This window comes from Nothobranchius furzeri, chromosome 9, assembly GCF_043380555.1.
Source record: "Nothobranchius furzeri strain GRZ-AD chromosome 9, NfurGRZ-RIMD1, whole genome shotgun sequence".
Lineage (NCBI taxonomy): Eukaryota > Metazoa > Chordata > Actinopteri > Cyprinodontiformes > Nothobranchiidae > Nothobranchius > Nothobranchius furzeri.
Genome location: NC_091749.1, coordinates 34,557,918 through 34,578,940, shown reverse-complemented (window position 1 = coordinate 34,578,940; position 21,023 = coordinate 34,557,918). Strand labels below are relative to the sequence as shown.

The following is a 21,023-nucleotide window of genomic DNA, read 5'->3' as shown; positions in this document are numbered from 1 at the left end:
CCTAAAAATGTTTACTGTTCTGTGGTTACTAGATTGATTCCTATTGGTTATTTTAAATGCTTTAATGACACATTTCTTTAAAATGCTCTGTTTATAAGACATATGTTTTTTATCTGTCTGTCTAGACGTGAAACCTTGCTGCGGTGTTCTCAGTGCAAAATGGCTCGCTACTGCGATGCAACTTGCCAGGTTTGTCTCTGATTTTTCCTAACATAAACAAAGAAAAAAGCAAGGCTTTGTGGAAAATGAAATGTGACTCTTATCTAATGCCCACTTGGGCGATGGAGGCATGACTCGCTCGCTGTGTGTATGTGCATCTGCATCCATGTGTGTGTTTAAAAGTTGGTCTCATGCAGAAACAAGCGTGGTCTGGCCATAAGAGAGAGTGTAAATGTCTGTGCATCCTCCTGCCAAGACTTCCCACAGACTCGGTCCGTCTGGCTGCAAGACTCATCTTTGCCCTGGTATGCTTCCAGAATTTGTCTCTTCTATCTCAATCAAATACTGCTCAATAAAGGCTTTGAGGGAAATGACTAATCATACATTTCTAAAGCTAAAACTTCTCTTTTGCTAGAAATGTCTTGACCCTGTGAAAATCATCTCATTATCAAAGAGATTGAAAAATCTTACCACACAAACTGGCATTTTTGTTGCTTGAAGCTTGAAAAGCTCCAGCCTTCAACTTACAAAGCAATAGAAAATTATGTGTAAAGCATCAATCTGTTCTTTCCTTTCCAGTTAAGTCCTAGGAGCTGCAGCAGTGAGCTCTACTCTTTGGATGAGCATGAATCACGTACGTCGGCGCTACAGGAGTTTGCTCTTCCTTTACATTTTAGTGAAGAATCTGTTTGTCCAGCCATGCATTATTTTCACAGACCTGGATTTGATGTCTGAGCAGAAGAAGGAGGGTTTATGTCAGCTGGCATCCATGTTGGAGCTGTATATTCATCATGAAGTTTCTAATCTGACAGAGGAAGTGACATCAGCCCTCCCGCCTTCCTGTCGAGATGCCCTCAGCCTAATTGCAAAGGTTGGTTAGATGCATGTTAACAGAATTTTGTGTTTATATACATATGTAGACACTTAAACACTGTTGCAAATAAAAAAAAAAACTCATGACTACACCAATACAAAAGCAAAATGTCTCCTTCCACAAAAAAAAGTATAAACACAGGAATTAGAGATGCAGATTCTGGTTCTGAAGGCCAATATCATTTTGCAAGTCTTGTACAGCTCAGTCCTGCAGATACAAATTTCAGCTTTGGCAATGGTGCTTTCACTAGCCAAAAAACAAAAAACTGTATTTCAAAGTTTTACTCAATATTATCTATTTGAATCTTGGCAGATTTCAGCCACCAGGCAATTTTTGATGCTCCTCTAGCAGAAATACACAAAATTTCTCTGAATTTTGGCTTTCACGTCTGCCTCAAATTGCAGCTTCCGCCTTCACTGTAAAACATTACACTTTAAAAACTATCCCATAAACCTCTTGACAAAATGTTCAAACCTTAAAAAACAACATCAGGGGCCTAACCCCGGGTTTCCACGGGAGCCGTCAGCAGCACGTTACTGCAGCAGCACGTCTTGCTCGCGTAAACTGCTGCTTGGCCCTTCCCACGAGACGCGAATCAGCAGGGGAGCAGCTGTCACCGACCGAGCACGAAGTCACACGAGTGACTTCGTCAGTAAACACAACAACAAGCAGGAGAAAATTACAACATGGTTTGTGTTTTATGTTCTGTCCGTTTTATAATCGCCAATACGGACCTGAAAAACAACGGAGACCGCTAGCTAGGTGATAACTTCTCACGGGGACGCACAGTTAGTAACCTTTTTTAAAAGTAAAGCAGCCGGAAAGCAGTACGTTCTTTATTCTGAAAATCTCGGTAGCTTCTCTCCTTTTCCGCGTCCGATTTCCTGTCTTTCCTTCCCCAAAAATGTCGAACTTGACCCGTTTCAGAGGCGTCGTGCGTAGAAAATAGAACCGGCGCGTAAAGGCCACGACATGCTGCTTCTGAGACGTGGCCGACTCGCGCTGCTGACGGCTCCAATGGAAAAGGTTCTGTTGACCACAGCGGTTCCTATCAGCAGCTATGACGTGCTGCTGCAGTAACGTGCTGCTGACGGCTCCTGTGGAAAGCCGGGGTAAGCGTTACACTGATAAAACTGCAGTTCCTCGAACAACCTCTTGGACCCTTTTGTCCAAATGTGGAACCCAATAACAAAAACAAACCACATTTACAGCCCGGTGCAAGAAAAGGTTTGGATCTTTATACCCCAATAACTTCATTTATAATATCCTTTGTGATGAGTATTTGGCTTTAGTTAGTTTGCACGGTCAGAGTTTAGACACATTTATATGAAGATTTGTTTTAAAATATGTTTATTTTAATCTTTAGGGTTAATAGTTAAAAAGTTTTATGTTTTTTATTCTGACCAATTAATTGTATTTAAATTTACTTGGATACATAAAAACTATATCATACATACATTATGTAAGTATTTTTGGAGTACCTATAGGAGGCGCTGTGACCTCATTACCATCATTCTTTATTTTCTGTGAAAAGTTTCAAATATTAATTCTGTTATTCTGTCATCTCTGTCAATAGACTTCTGTTTGTCTTTGCTAATTTATTTATGTCCCTTTGCTTATTACTCATCTCTGCACACAGCCCTATCTCTTTCTCTTATGTACTCTCCATCTCTCTCTTTTGCTCTACATTACAAATGATGAATTTTTTTAAATTATGTATTTATTCAGAGAGCTTAACAAAATAGGTCATTACTGTACATTGTATGTTGTTTGCAGCTGTTGTGGGGGACTTTTTTGTGCCATAACACCCTCTTTTACACTAATAGCCCCTCTCCAGTACTAATAGTGTTACATAAACTGATACAGTACATGGATGCAGTCAGACACACAAAATTAGCAAATACTACTTTGAAATGCTGCAATGAAGAATGAAATTTTGTATACGCTGAGTTAAATGCAGTATGCTGAAAAATGCTTTAGATGATACAATATTTAGTTGCACGACAGTCAACCGATTAGTCTGTGTTTTATTTTTATTAATACTGTTATAAGGATTTGTCTTTAGTGTCATTTTATTAGCGAATGAGCATCTTTATGTGGCTACAAGTATGCTAATGTAAGTCTAGACCTGTGAAAAGTTATTTTTAGATTAGACTTTTAGATATTTGTTTCTGTTTTTTCTTTAGTCAAAGATAAGCTGAATAAATAAAAAATGCAGTTTTCTTGTTTATTGTTATGATGATTATTATTATAATAATACATTCTTAACTCATTCACTGCCAGCTGTTTCCTGATCAGTAAAGGCCTTTGCTGCCAGCGTTTTTCATCGTTTTTACTGTTTTTTAAGCGTCACAGAACGTTGCGCGCTAGGATGATGTCAATGCCAAAACTACCAAAACAAAGAGGAGACTCACCTCTTACATCAGGAAGAATCCGCGCGTTTTGAGCGTTATCCATTCTTCCATAATCTGTTGTCGAATTGTGATCGGCAGAAGCTTTTCCGGTTTGCACCTCACTTTTTATACAGCAACAGCCCAAAACAATCTCCTAACACATGGATTTTCTGCTTCCTGATCACGTGACGTGTGACGTACGCGGATGAAGATTGGCTTTAGAGCTGGGATGTTCGTTCACACGGTGCGGGGGCTCGTTCCGACGCCTACACAGTAAAAAAATGCAAATGACGAATTTAGTCATCATTGGCAGTGAACGGTTGAATTTAAAATGATGACTTTTGTTGTCAATGGCAGTTAATATAATAAGAGAGACAATTATCAAAATCAATTCAACTCCATGTGAAACAGTAATTAAATGTAGGGTTGATGTTCATTGAAAAAAAACTGTTCATAACGTTCTTACCTTTTCAATCCATTGTTGGCATCTTTTCTGCCATAATTCCTAGTGCACATAAGTAACAGCTGGGGTCCTCCAGGCTGGTTAGGAGTTCTCCGGACTCTGTCCCCTTTGGAAGTTTCAGAGATAGAAGCCACTGGGACATAGCCTAGAAATCTAGACAGACAGTAAAAGGATTTTACTCTGCAGGTCAGTCTAGCCACACTCCATTGGACCCTCAGCAGGCCCGAACACTCTTGTGTCTTGCCAATCATAGCTCTCCTGGGGCCTCATTCATCAACCTTACCTATGCACAGATCTATGCATATTTCGTGACAGTGTGGTATTTACCAATTTGTACCTGTGCTTAGGAATGTTCCTAAATGTAAGAAAATCTGAACTCATGCGTATGAACAGTGTCTAGAGCTAAAATCTATAAAAGACACCCGTGCCCGACGGGAGTCTGACATTATATCATGGCTGATACGTGTTATTTGAGGATTTAACGGATCTCTCTAGAGGGAACGCATTCTCTGTGAGCGCTCTGATCTCAAAGGAAATCTTTCTCCTTTAGTGCGGTTTTGGACCCTTTGTGGCACGAGAGAATCCAATTCCACTTCATTTATTTGACAACTGAGCTCTGTCTATGAGATGTGGCCAGACAGCAACAATGGCAGAGGAGTTAAGTGTCCACTCTGTAATTGGAAGGTTGCAGGTTCAATCCCCGCTCAGTTTGTTGCCATCTTTGTCTATGTGCAAGACACTTAACCCTCACTTCCTGCTGGTGGTGGCCGGAGGGACTGGTGGCGCAAGTGTACGGCAGTCTCGCTTCTGTCAGTCAACCCAAGGGAAGCTGTGGCTATTGTAGCTCATCACCACCAGGGTGTGTGTGAATGGGTGAATGACTAATTGTGTTGTAAAGAACCTTGAGGGGTTCAAGGACTCAAGAAGATGCTTTATCAGACACAGATTATTTACCATAATCACACATGTATAATGGCTTACCAGGCTAACTGGGACCTAGATTGCAGATGCAATTGGGAGGACTGCCCTTTTTACTGTGGAAACCTCCTCTGCCACTTCCACTCAGGATACATAATTGCTTAATATTATAGGATGCTAGCTAATGTAGCTAGCTTGACTCTGGCTTTGCCTCTTGTTTAACTGTTCCAAGCTGACAACATGCAACTTGTGCGCAGAGGAAGCAGGGATGGTCTAAGGGCTGGTTGATGGATGGATCAGGATCCAGTTGTTAAGAATTGGATGTTCACAATTATTGGATGAGGATTGTACTTTTTAGAGGCAATCTAAAGTGAATATTTTTTGACAAAACATTTAACTTATTGGTTGCCATCGATGTGTGAGGAGAATTTCAAGGAATGTGACAAAAATGCTCCCGAAAAACATCTATACTACCTTTAAAGCTACAATAGCAAATTTGGAGCAAAAAAATACATTTTTTCATGCCTCTTAACAACGTTCTAATGTAGTATATAAATATATTGTGGAGATAAAAAAAATGAATGAAATTGTTCTCTCGCAAATATTCTCTCACAAATGTCTAATGCGCCTCAGGCCAAAAGTAGTCATTGGACCATCCAGTTGTTGGTCTCTCTGAACCGCCGCACTTCACTGCTTTCCTTGGTCCTCCATTCATTATGCAGTTGCATAATTTGCAACAGAACACCACTGGTGGGAGAGGTTTGTGGCTCAATAATATCAGAGGGAGAAACAGCTGGCTGCTACCACTTCAACTTTAGGACCAACTACCGGAGTCCAAAAAAGAAAAACGCCATTTGAATTCACGGATGACAAAAAATGGCTGTGTCTCAATTCAGGGTCTGCATCCTACCTCGGCCGGATTCGTCGGCCGGTTACGTCACAGCGCCGCGACTAGGCCTGTCCCAATTCGAAGACTCCTTCAAATGCGGTCGACGAATGCGGCCTTCTTTTCGCCTGAATGAAGGATGGGTCCGGTGTATCCTTCAATAGGTAGCATTTCCCAAGATGCCTTGCCGGCAGAAAAACTTAAAAACAATGGCGGACAGTGAAGCGGGAGCTGTCGGAGAGGATTGCGCATATAAATGTAAGTATACACTTGAAAACTGTCAGTTTAAGGACTTTTTGTGATACATGAACGGTATTTTAGTTAGAAATGTAACAGTAAAAGTGCTTGTATTGCGGTCTCGGCTCGTATGTTCGGCCGCGCTCGGTGTCGTACTTCTCCCGCTACGTTTCCCCCTGATTTTAATAGAAGTTTGTATTTTAGGAACAAAAGAGAAAACCAGGGAATTTATTAAGCTTAGGGCGGGGATGGACCACATGATCACTGGAGCAAAGTATTCGGCGGCTGTGGCATGGAGGTACAATAACATCTCATATTTTAAAAAACTCGTTTGAGTTTAGTTTTTTCTGCGAAAACATGAAAGGAATAACCCGTTGTCCTCTTTTCTCTATCTGTTTTATTTCTTACATGTTTGTTAAGACTATTCTGGAGAAAATGGGCATCCAGGGGAAGGTGCCAGCGATGACCAGCTTCTGGAGCTGATCTGGGAGGACAAGAGGCTGCAGAGGGAGGCAGAGCAGCAGAGGGCACAGGAGAGAAGGGAGAACTTTGACAGCTTTTTACTTTGCTAGAAAGAAATGGTTAATAAAGATTAAACATGTACATATAAAAGAAATATCTAAATAAAATCAGTTCTGCATTAAACTCTTGAATTTTATTTTTGTTTACAAATGAGAATTGTTTACTAGAGGGTATCCGCTGGGTCTTGAAAAGTTTTAAAAGGTGATAAATCTGTTTTGGTCAAATTAAGACCCTTAGAAAGTATTAAAAACTATTATCACATCTTTGCTCAGGCTCAGCTTGTCTAAAGTATTTTCTTTGAATTAACTCTCCAACAGTCAAGGAAATGATTAACCCCCAGAGACCCACGGTTGTAATATTACAACATCAGATTTAAGTCTACAAAAATAAACCTTCCCCTTTTTTTTTCTTTTTAAAACCACATTTACATTTGCTAATAGGTCCTATTGTTCAGTTCTGCAACTCTATTGGCTGTTAAAATGTGTAAATAGGCCCGTTTATCTGGCCTCCTAGAACAACATGTGAAAGGTTAAAAAAAAGATTTTGCAGTTGTTTTATAAATTTGGGATTTCTGGGGGTTAAAAAGCTAAATAAAACGTCGAGCTCCATCGTTTAAAGTTCCTTCTCCCTTCTGCCCAGCGGTTCCACGGTTGCTAGGCGACGGAAGTTCGCTGAGGGAGTTCATGAAGGCTAGGCCTGTCCAAATTCACAGCCGTTAACATCCGGTCTACCCGGCCGACGGAGGACGCAGCCCATGTCGGCCGGGTAGGCTGGGTCCTTCGAAGGATGCAGACCCTGAATTGAGACACAGCCAATGTTTGGACCTAGGAAATGGTGACTGGTGTTTACCACTATCTGGTTTCCTCTGGCAATTTGGGTTTCTGGTTCTGGTAGAAGCATCTCAGGGAAGATACCCAAGTGGAGGGATGAATGTTCCATGACTGTGTGTGCATTCAAAACCCGTTTGCATATTTGCAATAACAGCTTTAAATCATGATTTCACATCATTATTTGGAAAACTTAGGTCTTGCCACACTTGGGCCTGATTACTGTCTGACCTGTAGAATTAAAGAAAATTTGAAAAAGCAACATGTCATGTTCCATTCAAACTGTTACATTTTACGAGGCGTGCACCTGGTGTAAAACCAACATTATATTAAAGAAAAAACATCATACCAAGAGTCAAACATGGTGGTGGTAGTATGGACTGGTGCTGTTTTTCTGCTTTAGGACCTGGACCACCTGCTGTAATCGATGGAACCATGAATTCTGCTTTCTAGCAGCAAATACCAAAGGAGAAAGTCAGGGAAACCACCACCAAAAATGCAAAACAACTGAGAGAATCTGTGAGGGGTCGAATTGTTTGTCACATCAATGTATTTGTGTCCGTCCTCTCAGAAGTGTTGTGATAGCATCTGATAGATGAGATCTGTCTGATGCACATGGCGTTGCTTCTGTTTATCAGCCCCTTGCTTCTGGTGTGTCTGTGTTTGCGTGTTTGCGCGTTAAATGTTAAATATTGCGTATTTTTAGTAGCATTTGTTAATTTTATATCTCGCATCTATAATTGTGCATGATTACAGCTTTTGGGGTTTGCCATTATTTGTTGATCCAGTTAATTATTTTATTCCAAACAGGACTGAATGTTAAACGTGATTGTATGATTTTTAATTTCCCACTGATATGTATTCATGTAATTTGCTCATTATTTTTCAGTTTTTAATCTCTTCTCGGGTTGCAGATGCCAACAGGCCTTTGCATTAAAATGCAGTTGCCCATAGGATGCTTTTTTCCTGGTATCCATGCATTTCCAATTGTTATCTGCTGTCATTTGTGAGCTTATTGTCACGCTGCATTGGCCCAAACAGCTCCAGAACTTGATTCTCACACACACTCCATCATATTCCTCAATGAAACAAACTGCTCCATAAAACAAACCACTACCTGCCTCTCTTTCTTTTCTGAAATGGTTTGTCCATGGAACCAAGAAACACTCTGTGCTGTGTTGTTTATTACCAGTATACAGACACAGTTTATCACAGATGGACTAAACACACATACACACACACACACACACACACACACACAAAAAAAAACCTAATGCCACATGTGACTCAGGAGTCAATAAATTTACACCCTTGCTGATAACTATTTTGGCTTCAATTACTGAAGGCAGAATGATTGTGTTAGCTGTGTGTCAGCGTTAACTCACATATTTTGGTTGTTGTAATTATTTCTGTTTGTGGGTAATATGGTGCGTGTGTGTGTGTACGATTGTAAAGCCTTGTTTGGTTGTATTAGTAATTTATCATCATGGCTTTCTTTTATATTTACTGGCAATCTGCTGAGCAGCTAAATGGAATTCAAACTCCACCAAATTTGTATACCTGAATAAATAGGAAAATTGTCACGACCAGAACTTGAAACCTGTGATGACACCAAACACAGCAAAAGTTCATAAAAAGTCTATTGGATATGGCGTTACCAGAGGAGGGTGAAGCTGGAGACAGTGTTGGACAGGAGGCGTGGGTCAAAAACCAGAACCAGACGAAGCAGAAAAATGGAGCAGGCTAGAGAAGGGGTCAAAAACAGGCGAGGGTAGAGATGGCAGGCAGAGTTCTAGGCAGGGATCAGGCAAAAACATGAGGCCCGTAGGCTGTGATCAGGCAAGGTGTAAGGTTGGATGATCTACTAACAAAAAAGTGTTCAATAATCTGGCAGGGGACTGGTGGCTGGCTGGTGAATATATAGCAGGGGGAGCAGGTGTGTGTGTAATGAGCTGATGACAGGGACAGGTGAGATGAAGTGGCTGAGGGCTTGATGAGGAGGCAGCAGAGGTTGAGTAGGGAGTAAGACTGGGAGTCATGACAAAAATTTCTACAATCCTAACATTTTATGGCCAAAAAGTGTGAAATAGGCTTTTTTAATGATAAAAAGAAGGATGATGTCAAGTAGAGAGTAAGATAGGGAACTGGCAATACAAAGTATATATTGTTCTTCCTACACACGTCATTTGCTGCATGTGAATTAATTAGTGTGTGTGTGTGTGTGTGTGTGTGTGTGTGTGTGTGTGTGTGTGTGTGTGTGTGTGTGTGTGTGTGTGTGTGTGCTGGTATGTTCAGCCTTATCTCTATGGCCTTTCCCTGATCTACCGTTGTAGCCTGCCATTCCAATGGGCGCTACCTAATTAGCCTAGGCTTTGGAGAATTATGCACACACACACACACACACACACACACACACACACACACACACACACACACACACACACACACACACACACACACACACACACACACACACATGGAGAGAGAGCTTTCTGTAATGACTGAGTTGAACACAGATGCGTTCACAGAAACTATATTGTGGGGGAAGAATAAAAACCATTTGCTTAATTGCCAAAGATGGGTTGCATGTGTGTGTGTGGGCGCTCGGGGAGAGGTGTGAAAAGAAAATAGTGGGTTAAAAAAGGGGTAGAACAAGAGTGACGTAAAGGAGAAAGATGAAAGATGATGAAAATGGACAGAAGGAGGGTGGGAGAAGATGGAAACTATCAATGGTTAAATGGAAAAGATTCGGGGGGCCTTATTTATGGATATAAGTTAGAAAATACTGAGAGAGAGAATAAAATTCAAGAATACATGATGATTATGAATGCATTTGTTGTTTAATCCTCCCGATATATGATATGTTGCAGAGTCAGTTTAAAGCAGAAATAGACCCGTTGTTGATGTGCACTGTAGGTGGAGAGAGTGATGGGGGGCTGGGGTTTGCTTGAAAAGCTTTCGGTTCCAGCTTCAGCAGTCGCTGTCTCCCTCGTCTCCTTTATCATCCCTCACCCTGTGACGGCTCGTCCCTCGGTTATTACCATTCTTTGGTGGATTCAGATGGATTTCCACAGGGATAGACACTGAGGAATTATCCATGTATGTGTCTGTATACTTTGTCCAGCATTCTCCTCGCCTGTGCCCAGCCAATCAGACATCCCATCCTCCTCTGATCCAACATTTTCCGGTCACACGCCAGCTCTTTTGTCCTCTAACGCAGTCATTGACTCTTCTGGTTCTATAAATCTGTCTTCAACCAAGTCAGGAGATGCTGCTGCCCCATTTACCTCCCCCTCCCATCTATCTGTCTCTAGAAGTCAGGTGAAGAGGCAGCTGGAGAAACTGAACAGGATCAAGGCTGCAGGTCCAGATGTTGTCAGCCCCAGAGTACTGAAGGCCTGTGCTGAGCAGCTCTGTGGGATTCTGCAGCACCCCTTCAACCTCAGCCTGGCCCAGGAGAAGGTTCCAGTCCTGTGGAAGACATCTTGCCTTGTTCCAGTTCCAAAGAAAACTCGCCCATCAGTCAATGATGACTACAGACCGGTTGCCTTGACATCCCACATCATGAAGGTCCTGGAGAGACTCCTGTTGGTCCACCTGAATAAGCAAACTAGGACATATCAGGACCCGCTGCAGTTTGCTTATCGCCATGGAGTTGGAGTTGAAGATGCCATCATCCAGCTGCTTCAACCAACCCACTGTCATCTGGACAAAGCAGGCAGCACTGTGAGGGTCATGTTCTTTGATTTCTCCAGTGTATTTAACACAATCCAGCCTGATGTACTTTGCCAGAAACTCCAGAAGACACAGGTGGGGGCCTCAACTATCGCCTGGATTAAAGACTACCTGACAAACAGACCACAGTTTGTGAGGCTGAAGAACTGCACATCAAACCAGGCGATCAGTAACATTGGAGCACCACAGGGGACTGTACTCTCACCATTCCTTTTCAACCTGTACACCTCAGACTTCCAGTACAAATCAGAGACCTGTCATCTACAGAAATACTCAGATGACTCTGCAGTTGTCGGGTGTATCAGAGATGGACAGGAAGCTGAGTACAGAGAGCTGGTGGAGCGCTTTGTGGCATGGTGTGGAAACAATCATCTGACCTTGAATGTGAACAAAACAAAGGAGATGATTTTAGACTTCAGAAGAAACAGGGTGGAGTCAAACACTATTTCCATCATGGGAGAAGAAGTGGAGGTGGTTGAGGAATACAAATACCCTGGAGTTCACCTGGACAACAGACTGGACTGAAGAAAGAACAGCGAAGCCGTTTACAAGAAGGGACACAGCAGACTGCACTTCTTGAGGATGCTTAGGTCCTTCAGTGTCTGTAGCAAGATGCTGCAGATCTTCTACAAGTCTGTTGTTGAGAGTGTAATCTCTTCAGCCATCGTCTGTTGGGGTAGCAGCATCAGAAGCAGGGACCTGAAAAGGCTCAACAGCCTAATAAAAAAGGCTGGTTCTGTTCTGGGGACGACTGTGGAACCACTGGAGGAGATCATGCAAAGAAGAATTCTCCAGAGAATCAAGAAAATTATGGACAACCCTGAGCGTTCTCTTCATAAGACTGTTCGACAACGGAAGAGTGTCTTCAGTCAGAGGCTTCTTCAGTTTCGCTGCAACACTGACCGCTACTGGAGATCCTTCCTGCCAACAGCCATTGTAATATACAATAACTCTTTGATGACTTGATTATTATTATTATTCTGAGCTACTACAGCAATCAATTTCCCTCTGGGATTAATAAAGTATTTTTGAATTTGAATTTGAATCTAATTGACCGGTTAAAGTCCTGTGTCTGCTGCTAGTCTCTGACGCGACCTTCTCTTAGCCCCTTACCTGCATCTGACAACTCTGATAAAAGGTTTTTGACACGAGTAAATAAAGAGCATTGGACCACAGGAGCAGAGGTTCTCAGTCTATTGTTGGAGTTTTGTTTGAGGCTGTAGCAGAAATAATTACAAGTGGATGTACTGGCATTTGTGTGAGTCAGTAATTCAGAGCTTGTCACACTAAAGACAGCTGGTGTTCTGTTTATACCTCATCATGTTGTCTGAAAGCTCACACTGAGATGGCGCGATGGAGCCACTAATCAGTGTGATTGAAAACAGCTGAACAAGAGCAAAAAGAACGAGGAGTGAAGAGCCCCTTTGCTTTCTCCGAGCATCCACATAACTTCTAAATATTGGTTTGTAATTAAAAGTGTTTTCTTTTTTAACACAGCAAACATGCATTTTATTAACTCACTGGAGAGGAACAAGATAATGGACCTTTGGACTGTATATTTTTAAAACTTTGCTTGCTTGAATGACAAGAAAACATCTCATACTGCATCTTTACAGTTGAGTAGCTTTGCAAACTTGTGTTGCAACACCTAGTCATTTTGCTGCAAAATGTCATGAAGGATTTTCTTTATGGTTTTAAATTTTAAGCTTTTGTTTCATTTCATCTGGAGTTTCCGTAATTTCCAACAGGTTTGTTAAAATGTTCCTGAGAGTTGCATTTGCCTTGCTCTGGTGTTTTCTGAATTTTGGACACATTGAAAGAAATTGCACAATGAAAATCTTCAGAAAGTAGTTGCAGTGTGTGTGTGTGTGTGTGTGTGTGTGTGTGTGTGTGTGTGTGTGTGTGTGTGCGTGTGTGTGTGTGTGTGTGTCTCAGCTCTTCGGCTCCAGTGACAGTAGGTCTGCCTAGAGCAGGCTCAGATGCACTGATGGCTAATAACAGCTCATTCCTGTGGGCTATCGGCTCCTCTTCCCTCAATACCTTTATTAGCTCTCTGAAACAGGACAAATAAAGCCTGAGTGGGTAATAACAGCACAGCCAGTATTAGTAAACACATAACCACCATTGGCTGTTTGGCTACATATTGTACATTCTGAGAGTAAATGTACTTCTCTTTTGTATTTGATCCCTTGAGTGGAGACTCAAATAAAAAAGCCAAAAGCAGCATGGCATCATTAACTCATTTCCAGTTCCTGTTCCTGAGTGGCATTGTAATGAAAGATCCTTGTTTTTGCAGCCGTTCCACATGTCTGACTGGAGCCCAGTGGCAACACAAATACGGTAGCAAACAGCTTGAGACATTTTTTAATCTGCTCCACTGACCCTGTGGGAAACAGACTCCAGGTAATCCAGATGGCAGGTTTAGCACCCAAGATAGAACATCTTTACAGTATTTCACAGCTTAGGTCTTGATGTGTCCAAATAAATAAACCTGGTCGGGTTATGTCATAACACCTAAAAATCACGTCAGTCTCCTTATTCTGACCAGTGACTAAAGGGACAAAGAAGAATGAGAAGAGCTTCAAGAATTTGGGTATCACAGTCGCTAACATTTTGAGTGTTTACAAAACACAGCAGTAGAAAAAATTAAATAAAAATTACACATTTTTTTTCCTGAGCTTTCCTCCAGTTTTAAAATAAAAATTTCTGTTTGACTTTCTTTCTCTGTTCAGTTATTTCAAAGAATTAGCATAGTGGTGAGTTGTCTATTCATATCGATTAAGAAAGTGATTTGATGAAAAAAAAACAAGATATCACAGATTCATTTTATTTATTAGTTATAAGACTTTTTCAACCTTTCATTTTGTTCCATGGATCTGTTGTCGGGTTGCAGACTCAGCAAGTCTTTGTCCATTCCTCTCTCCATCAATGCAGTTTTTAACCCTGGGAGATCCTGAGGCATTCCCAGGGCCAAAGGGGATTTATAATCCCTCCAGCAAATTTTGGGTCTGCCTCTGATTTTCCTTTTAGTTTGAAAACCCTGAAAAAGATGCACAAAGAGGTGTAGAAAAGCATTATCAGTGAGCTATTCTCTATATTTATAAAGCTTCAGTGAAAGAGGACTGTCTGAATGGGAAATGCTGGTAGATGAACCAAAAGTAAACAAAAGCTGTGTTTTCATATTTATTTTTAATAAATGAAACAGTCAGATTAGATCTTTGTGTGCACATATATGTTAAACACAAACGAGTCAGCATGTTTTCACAGACTTTTGTTTCAGTATTAAATTTTGAAAAAGTCTCTAGCACAGAAGGGCCTGGGTTGTTGATGATCGTATCACGTCTGTCTGGTAACACAAGCTCACCCAACAGCCCATAGCCTCTCCTCCTTCACCTGTCTGCAGGTCTGTAGGACAGATCACAAAACTTCCATGTCTTCTAAAAAGAAAAAAACACAACAGCAGAATGTGACAATTTTTCTAAAAAAAAAAAAAAGTCTCCCAATAATGCATCCTGACTATAAATGAGGTTCTTCAGGTCTTGTTCCCTCACTCTTCTCATCTGATTCTCATCTCTCTGTCAGAAATTCCCTTTGTGACTTTGGTTTTATTTTTTCCTTTTTTTTTTTGAAGTGCAATGTGCAGAGAAATAAATATTTCTAAGTCTGTTTGCTGACTCCTTCAGCTTTACCCAGCATGTTTCTGGCCCCACAAACACCAGGGGGCCCACTCTAGACCTTGTTTTTACCCTGAGTCTAAATGCTGACAGTGTTTGTCCTGAGGACGTTTATATTTCAGATCACCATTGCATTTTCTTTAACTTGTCTGTTTCTGCGTCTCCACCTCCTACTCGCCGTCTGGTTAGTCCTCGTTTTCTTAAGCCCTTTTTAGATAGACATTCCGGAATATGTGTGGACAATTCAGTCCGGTTTTTAACCAGAACTGTGTTTTCAGACACACGCCACTTTTGTACCGGAACTTGTCCTTTCACACAGCAGGGAAAAGTTCCAGATGTCTTGGGGGGGAATAGGACTTATGTTAAACATGATTCTGCGCACACAAAGACGCATAAGACCTGGATGATGGCACTCAATGGTTAAAGGAATCACGGAAGCGGTGTGATGCGCTCCGTTGCGCGTCTAGACTGTACCGTAGGAGGCGAGCTGCCATGGTTTGCCGCATGCTACAGGAGCGAGCTATCTAGGAGCGCACAGCATCCCCTGGTCCCCTCCTCCTCCCCCTCCTCCCTGTCCGGAACTCGACCTCACCAGTCTGAAGCAGCCACCTTGTCCGTAACAAGTCCGGACCTGTTACTAGGGGCATCGTCTGGTTTAATTACAGAAAACGTTATCCGGATGTTTGTATTCAGACACAAAGGTCTTACGGACAGAGTCCTGAACATTTCCGTGTTTCATGGCCTGTCTGAAGGGGGCTTTAGAGAGCACAGCTAGCAATTTTTCTGCTGCTTTAATCTACCCTGTTCTTCTGATAACGACCCAGATTATGGTTGTATGTTTTAGAGAGCGAACATCTACCGAAGACAAATTCCTTGTAAATGCAATTTTACTTGGCCAATAAATCTGAAATCTGAATCTGAATCTGATTCCTTATCTTCTCAGTTTAAAGAGTACTGCTTCTCCATTCTGGACTATATCTTCCCTTTCAGAACCAGATCAGTTCCTGCAGTGAACCCTACTCCCTGCCTTCGCAGCCTAAAGCGCCAATGCAGAAAAATTGAGCGCTTGTGGAAGAAAACCCATCTCCATGTCCATCTGCTGCACCTAAAGGATCTTCTGTCATCCTTTAACTCTGCAGTCAGAGACTCTAGGGTTTCCTATTTCTCCAACCTGGTGTCCCAGAGCAAAGGGAACCACACGGTGCTGTTTAACACCATCAGCAGCATCGTCTCTCCTGCCTCTCCTACAGTCTCCATCCACTCTGTTACAGACTGTGAGAACTTTCTGTCTTTCTTTGTGGACAAAGTCAATAAGGTTAGATCTAGCATCTCTCCTTCAGTCTTATCTCTGCCTCTCCCGACTCCAACCAGGCCCATCATCCTAGATAGCTTTGCTCTTGTTTCTTTGCCTGAGTTAACCAAACTAGTTAACTCTATGAAGACCTCTGCATGCTCCCTCGACATCTTACCCTCATCTTTGTTTAAATCTGCTTTTCAGTCTGTTGGTCCCAGCGTGCTTTCTATAATTAATGCTTCTCTGGTTTCTGGTCAGGTCCCTGCTTACTTTAAGAACGCTGTAATCCACCCGCTTCTTAAAAAACCGAGTCTTGACCCCTCTCTCCATAGCAGCTTCAGACCAAGCCCCCACAATTCGGGTCTGAAATTGAAGCCAATGCGGAAGTGAAATAAATTGCAGTTCCACCTTCATCTGCTGGGGGCTGGTGTCAGAAGCAAGCAAATCCTCATTGACTCCCATGTTAAAAATACCAATTTCACAGCAGAAATAAACATGTTTACAGCCTGGTTCCAAAACATGTTTTAGGTTTAAATGATCTAGTTTATACTCATGACAACTCTGAGGGGGGTGAATTTTTTTCTCACTCTTCTGTTTAAGTGTATTAAGGGTTAGGCTTTACAATATACAAACAAGTATTACGTTTTAGCAATATATGAAATGTATTAAGTCACTTAGCCTGCTAATTTATCTCAAATACTAATAACTACATTAAAAATGTTGAAAACTTGCTCAAAGCTAAATATATTTTCATTAAGGAAATAACATAAACTTACCGATTTTATACTTTTTTATTCACAGTAAGATAGTTTTCATTAAAAAGCGCCGCAAACCTCCACACAAACTCCGTGTGAGCTTCAGGTCGCTGGTGTTCCACACGGTTCCACAGTTAGCTCCGGTTGTAGCTAGGTAGCTACCTCCATTAGCTTAGCTCCCAACTCCGCTTTAGCTTTGGGTTTGCTTCAGGTTAGCTTGTAGCTACATCGCTTCTGTTCGAGCGGGTGTCGTCATTTGATCCCAGCCTTACAGCCCCACCCTCAGCTCCACCTCTCTTCCCTTTTGTGGAATTGTCTGGGCTTGATGGAACTTGTGACATGGTCAAAATGGCGATGGTGGCCACCTCCCATTTTAGCTCAAAAACTTATTATTGGAGTCTATGGAAACCCATTGTCCAGTATATACGTATGTCGATGCTTCAGACCCATCTCTAAACTTCCGTTCATCTCCAAGATCTTGGAAAAGGTTGTGGCTAAACAGCTCACAGCTGCTCATGATCAACATAACATCTATGATAGCTTCCAGTCAGGTTTTCGTAGAGCTCATTCTACTGAAACAGCTCTTCTTAGGGTCTCTAATGACCTTCTGACTCAGTGATGCAGGGGACTGTTCTGTTCTGTCCTGCTGGACCTGACTGCAGCCTTTGACACTGTTGACCATCACCTGCTACTGGAGAGGCTGAGAGACTGGGTAGGCCTATCAGGAACTGCTCTGGAGTGGTTCTCCTCTTATCTTTCTGAGTGCTCCTTTTCTTTGGCCGTCTCCAAGTTTAGGTCCTCCACCACCTCTCTTACCCATGGTGTCTCACAAGGTTCTGTGCTGGGGCCTCTGCTCTTCCTCCTCTATCTGCTTCCTCTTCAGCACATCCTGAGCTCCTTCAAAGAAATCTCCTACCATCTTTATGCAGATGACATCCAGCTGTACATCTCCTTTAAGCTCCATGAGATGCCTAAGCTGCAGCTGTTACACACCTGCTTAGACTCTATTAAAACATGGATGGCTGGGAGCTTTCTACAGCTGAATGAAGATAAGACTGAGATCCTCATCTGTGCCCCAGACAAGCTGGTTCCCAAAGTCAGAGACTCTCTTGGTCAGCTTGCTTCTCACACCAAAACCTCCGTCAGGAATCTTGGCGTGACCTTTGACCCAGCTCTCACCCTGGATTCTCATGTCAGTTCTCTTGTTCGCTCTTCCTTCTTCCATCTCAGGAACATTGCTAAGCTGAGTCCCATTCTGTCCTGCTCTGAACTTGAGACAGTTATCCACACCTTCATTTCCTCATGCTTAGACTACTGTAACTCTCTTTTCACGTGTCTGAGCAGAACCTCCCTGAACCGTCTACAGATGGTTCAGAATGCCTGTGCTCGGCTTCTGACCAAGTCCTCCAAACACACCCACATCACCCCGCTTCTCCTCCAGCTTCACTGGCTGCCAGTCAACTTCAGGGTTCATTTCAAGATCCTGGTTCCGGTCTATAGGGCCTTACATGGACAATCACCATCTTACATTGGTGATCTTCTTAGTCCCTACACCCCCAGCAGGTCCCTGAGGTCCAGTGATCAAAGCCTACTGGTTGTGCAGCGCACCAGGCTAAAGACCAAAGATGACAGATCATTTGCTGCTGTGGTCGCCAGACTCTTGACCTCTCTCCCCCTGAGCCTGAGATCAGTGGACTCAGAGGACTCCTTTAAAAAGAAGCTGAAAACTCACTTGTTCAAGCTGGTTTTGGTGTTACCTTCATCACCCTCTCCTTCTTCTGCTCTCTCCACCTATTCCACCTTCCTCAGGATCCACGGATTTCCCTCTTTCCTTTTCACTCTCTCTCTTTCTTTAAAATTTTAATCACAATTGTCTATTTTTTGCTCATTTAAAATATATTTTAATCATTTTCTAAATTCATTTTATATTTCACTTTTTTTGTTTTTGTGAAGCGCCTCGTAATTTTTATCTTGAGAGGCACTATAGAAAAGATCTCTTCTTCTTCTTCTTCTTCTTCTTCTTCTTCTTCTTCTTCTTCTTCTTCTTCTTCTTCTTCTTCTTCTTCTTCTTCTTCTCCTCTTCCTCTTCCTCTTCCTCCTCCTCCTCAGTCCCTGCACTGGCCACACACCCCACAGCAGGATGGAACCACAACCATGTTTAACTGTAGGTAGCAGGTGTTTTTCTTGGAATGCTGTGTTCTTTTTCCTCCATGCATAACGCCCCTTGATATGTCCAAATATCTAAATTTTAGTTTTATCAGTCCACATTACCTTATTCCAAAATGAATCTGGCTTGTCCAGATGTGCTTTAGCATACCTCAAGCAGCTCTGTTTGTGTTGTGGGTGGAGAAAAGGCTTCCTCTGCATCACTCGCACATACAGCATCTCCTTTTGTGAAGTGCACCGAATAGTTGAACGATGCACAGTGACTCCATTTGAAGCAAGAAGATGTTGTAGGTCTTTGCTGCTGGTCTGTGGGTTGACTCTGACTGTTCTCACCATTCTTCCCTTCTGTTTATTCCAGATTTTTCTTGATGTGCCACTTTGAGCCTTAACCTGAACTGTGCCTGTGGTCCTTCATTTCCTAAATATGTTCCTAACTGTGGAAACAGACAGCTGAAATCTTTGAGATAGCTTTCTGTATCCTTCCCCTAAACCATGATGGTGAACAATCTTTGTTTTCAGCTCATGTGAGAGTTGTTTTTAGACCCCCATGTTGCTATTCTTCAGAGAATATTCAAACTTTTTCGAGCTTACAGTTGGCCCCCTTAAATACTCTTTCTTATAATTGGATTCCCTTTTGTACAGAGGTCAAGGATCACTGAGCTTACCAAACCAATTTTGAGTTCCAGTAATTAGTTCTAAAGGTTTTGGAATCAATACAATGACAACAGTGCCCAAATTTATGCACATGCCTCATTTTGTTTAGACAGTTATTGCACACTTTTTGTAAATCCTATGAACTTCATTTAACTTCTCAAATATTGTTGTGTGTGTTTCCTGTATGATATGTTTTAACTGAACATTTTTATCATAACGACCAAAAATGTATACAGGATAATCATGAAGATCAACAAGGCTGCCTAAACTTTAGCTTCCCACTTTATGGGCAATTTACCGTTTACCATAACACCTCTAAAAGATGGATTTTGCATGATTTAGTCCCTTTAAGATTCCTGTCTCCAGTTTTAATAGGTGCACCAATGTAACACAGTTTTTCAGAATCTGGAGCAGTAAATGCAGAGGATAAGATGATGAGCTGTGAAATATGACATTTTTTGTGAATGCTCAATAGCAGCTTTTTTCCTGATATACTGATATAGAACACTTAATTTTTGATATCGATATAAACTGACACCGATATATGCGAGCCCCCCATCATTAAAAAATTTAAACTAAATCATTATAGGTAATTAACATCGCTTATCTCCTATCATGATTTACACTTTAAACATTATCTGTGACAACTACTTCAATTTAAATGCACGCTATTCAAAATTTAAATATATTTTTTAATCATTTTCCTGAGCTAGCATGTGCTAAAATGACCCTTTACGGGTTAATTAGTGGTCTCTCAGCTCCCACCACCCAGTGTAGCCAGAATACTGCACTTGCAGCTTCAGAGGATCCGGTCCGGCCCCCTGAAGTCACATATCTTGTGTGAAGCAGTAACACTTTAAGGCAATCCATGTTTGCACCTCAAAACAGGTGAGCTACACCTGGTTAGCATTTATTGTATTGTGTTTATCATGGTGGAGCCTTAGAAGAAACAAAGAAAACATTTATTTTACGGAGCTAAAAAATAAAAACAACATCTAGGATAAGAGTCAAACAAGAGTCAACATCGGGAAATTTCAGAATCACGAGAGCTCAGAGACAAAGAAGGATTCAAATTGGATGCAGATCTAACGATCATCCCATTGCCCTTGTAAGTATAAGCTTACTTAACCCTAACCCATACTTATACTTAAGCATGTTTAAGCTTTCCCTGGGCTTGTAATTATTTTAAAATATCTTTGTCAGGCAGTAGTGATCACATAGCATTTTGTCACCTAAGCTTTCTTACTTGGCCAGCACTCAGTCATTGATGCTTTCTCAAAGCAAAATATCTATATATTTGTAATATTCACATATTTAAGTCATGGCTTTTATGAATAATCCTATCAATCAAAGGAAACAATTCCCCCCCTTTTAGACACACCACAATGAATTTTAGTATTTAATGAGCCCCTCCCAGAAAACACCCCCAGGTTGGAGATAAAGGGAGTGTTAAAGAGTGGGTGGGA

General features: G+C 41.7%; 1 protein-coding gene across 1 annotated transcript in view; it reads left to right on the top strand.

The window, feature by feature from the left end:
- smyd3 (SET and MYND domain containing 3) overlaps nt 1-21,023 on the top strand; it is a 127,387-nt gene that overhangs the window by 21,251 nt on the left and 85,113 nt on the right. Inside the window, exons 2-5 of the mRNA XM_015952772.3 lie at nt 126-189; nt 357-464; nt 739-793; nt 876-1,030. Of these exons, the coding sequence (XP_015808258.3) occupies nt 126-189; nt 357-464; nt 739-793; nt 876-1,030 (382 nt within the window). The remainder of the gene's footprint in view (nt 1-125; nt 190-356; nt 465-738; nt 794-875; nt 1,031-21,023) is intronic.